Raw genomic sequence first — 3,060 nt, 5'->3', positions numbered from 1 at the left:
TAAATATTTCTTATCCAACTAAATTCTTATCAAATATTAAATGAATAAAGAAGAAGTATTAGAGATGACTGTCATCCCATTTATCATTTATTCAAATATTTTAAATGATATATGAAACATTGAACATTTATAAACGGCAAAAATTTCCCAAAGAAAAAAAATTTTTTTAATGCTTGAATAAAAATGCATTGAATTTAATTCTAATAACTTTTTTTTCAAATGATTTCATAAAATTTTCATAATCAAAATTTAAATAACCTTGACATTTTATCTATTTTTGTCAATTAGATAACTTTTAATGTATGTTGACACTTACAAGTATCATTATAAGTATATTCAAAGATAACTTTAATCTCTCTCATTTTTTTTTTTTAAAACATTCCATCGATGTATAAACTAGTAATGAAGAGAAAAGAATACAAACAGAATGATACGATATGCAAACATCCGATAATCGTTTACTTACTATTTTATACATTCTACGATATATTGAAGATGACATTGTCTCATTTTACATTTATGCAAAATGATTTAGTTAAAAAAAATTTCGAATAATTTATTTAAAATGCAAATTATTCAAACAATTTATTTTAAATGCAAAAACATTAAAATTTCAAATTTTCAAAAAAAAAAAATTCAAATAATTTATTTTAAATATGAAAAGCATTAAAATTATAGATGTTGATTGGCGTAAAATTTATTTTAATGGAAATGTATTTTAATGTTTTCAATGATATTTGAAATTATAAATTATAAATCTTTAATTTTCATCTATTTTCAAATTCCTATAATCCTCAAAAGACAACAATTATTGATCTTAGTCTATTGTAATAATTCTAAAAAAATGTGCCTATCTTTGATAATATTTAGCAATAATTAGCCCTAATTTTGTATCCTTAAATTATTCTAATTAATGCTAATTAATTTATTCGTTTATTTTAGCAATCATGCAAGTGCTAATGAAAATTCTAAATGGTGTCAACAGGAAAATGTTGAATATAGCACGATTGATGAGATGCATAAACCGGTAAATAGTGTACTTGGACGACAGTTACATTTCCAAGGGAAAAATAGGCAATTGTTAGGATCTGTAGTTGTAAGTGCCGGAATACCAAACGGAATGGCTATGGTATGTAAAATTTAATTTCTTTTAATTAGCAAAAAAAAAAATCTAATTAAAAAAGTCTTTTTAATTAGAAAAATAAAGCAATATTCTAAATTGAAGAATATATTTGAATAGGAATTGAGAAATTTGGAGAACAATAGACCGGAAAGTTCTTTTGAATGGTCAGTTGACAAGAATTATTTTAGCATATTTGTAATGTTTAGGATCGATCAATAAAGAAGTTAGAAGTAAGTTAACCCTTAAAGTTAGGTAATTTAGTAGGTAAAATTATGAAATAATACTATGATTGTAGCGACGACTTTTGTTTTATTAAAGGTAAGTAAAACAGGTAAAAAAATTAAAGATAAGTAAAACAGGTAAAAAAGGGTAAGTAAAACAGTAAAACAGGTATAATCAGATGAATTGATAAATAATTCTTTCTTCTTCTTCTTTTCAGGCTTGTGCACCATTAGTACGATATCACAATAGTTCAGCATATACGGATGGTACTTGTTTTGTACTTGAAAGTGATCTCACTCAAAAGGTTTCCTTGTTTTTGTTTATTTATTTATATACAAGCACAAATAGATAATTATAGCTTAATTAGAAAGCTTATTTGATGAGATCAAAATTAGAATTGTTATTTGAATTATTTAAAATTCTTTCTTAAAAATTTAAATTTCTACACAATTAATGATTAATAGTTTATTGGAAAAATAGGAATTCAATTCCTGTTTTTTTTTTTTTTTAAATTACATAACCAGTTTCCAATTCAATCATAAAGCTACTTGGATTGTTTATCTTTCAAGGTCAAATTTGTTTCGAAATAAACATTTAGTCACATTTAGGTGCCAATTTTAAAGTCATGAAAATTGCTATTTTATTAAAACATAAAATAATGATAGATAGTAACCATTTTTATGATTTCCAATTAACTATCACATTTAGTTTCAATTTCAATTTCAATTATAGGATTGGGAATCATTTATAGTACCACTTTGAGCTTGTTTCCGTTTTTTTTCCTCATAGAAATCCGGCTTGACCGAACATACCTAACATTAACCTTTTAATACTATTCAATATATCATATCCGGTTATTACCTGTTGATACAAGTACTCAAAAAATTACAACAGACTATTTTCCTGTAGATTTATTTATTAAAAAAAAAAAAGAAAAAGGAAAAAAGTTCAAAGTTATTTTGTTTATTTCACTTGTTGAGATAATTTTTGCAAATTATTGAAATGTTAAAAAAAACTATGGCATACGGTAATTCGTTTATGGTACCATACAGTAATATTTTGAATGTGCAATTAAACTTCCGTATTTCAGGAAATTCTCGTATCATGCTCACAACCAGGTTTACCTCGAACTGATCGACATAACGAATTTGGTTCATGCATGGAAGGTTTTAGTGGTTATGTTGATGAATCGATGGTTATTACCGGTTTGTTCATCGTTATTGATTTTATGGGATCCTTTTTTCTGAAATTTAAAATATCCGGAAATAATGATATCTTTATATTTCAAAAGATAACCCTTTAAAACAGGAAGCCAATAAATCTTGCCAGACTAGCTAAACAAATTCAACTACAAATTTGATAAGTAAGCTAATCAGGTTAAGTTTGAATCATTTCCTCGAATGTTTCTTTATTTCCAGCTGCCAGAGTTCAGAGGTCAGCAAGTTACAAAGGCTTTTTTTTTTTTGTTTATTTTATAACTTTTCTTCTTGCCTAACTAGTATTTTTATTTTCAATTCGTGCAACGAATTTCTTTTAAATTTAATTTCAAATTTTAATCATTTTAGGCGCATTTATTCATTATTTGCAATTGTGTTATCATTAAGGCCTTCCCTTTCCTTTGATTGAATAATATCCAAAAAAAAGCATTCCTCCCCTCAAAATGTCACAGCTGTTAATGCTTTTTTTTTTCTTTTAAGGGAAAAAATCTCTTATCC

At 25.3% G+C, this 3,060-nt stretch overlaps 1 protein-coding gene across 1 annotated transcript in view; it reads left to right on the top strand.

Moving 5' to 3' along the window:
• Positions 1 to 1,015: 1,015 nt before the first annotated feature.
• The window catches only part of LOAG_18126 (hypothetical protein), a gene marked incomplete at both ends in the record, with an annotated part of 5,112 nt that continues 3,067 nt past the window's right edge, over positions 1,016 to 3,060 (top strand). Inside the window, 3 exons of the mRNA XM_020450794.1 lie at positions 1,016 to 1,129; positions 1,563 to 1,649; positions 2,436 to 2,550. Coding sequence (XP_020305482.1) covers positions 1,016 to 1,129; positions 1,563 to 1,649; positions 2,436 to 2,550 — 316 coding nt within the window. The remainder of the gene's footprint in view (positions 1,130 to 1,562; positions 1,650 to 2,435; positions 2,551 to 3,060) is intronic.

Source organism: Loa loa (assembly GCF_000183805.2).
Source record: "Loa loa unplaced genomic scaffold supercont3.201, whole genome shotgun sequence".
Classification (NCBI taxonomy): Eukaryota; Metazoa; Nematoda; class Chromadorea; order Rhabditida; family Onchocercidae; genus Loa; species Loa loa.
The sequence above is the reverse complement of the archived record's forward strand: the minus strand, read 5'-3'. Positions and strand labels throughout refer to the sequence as shown.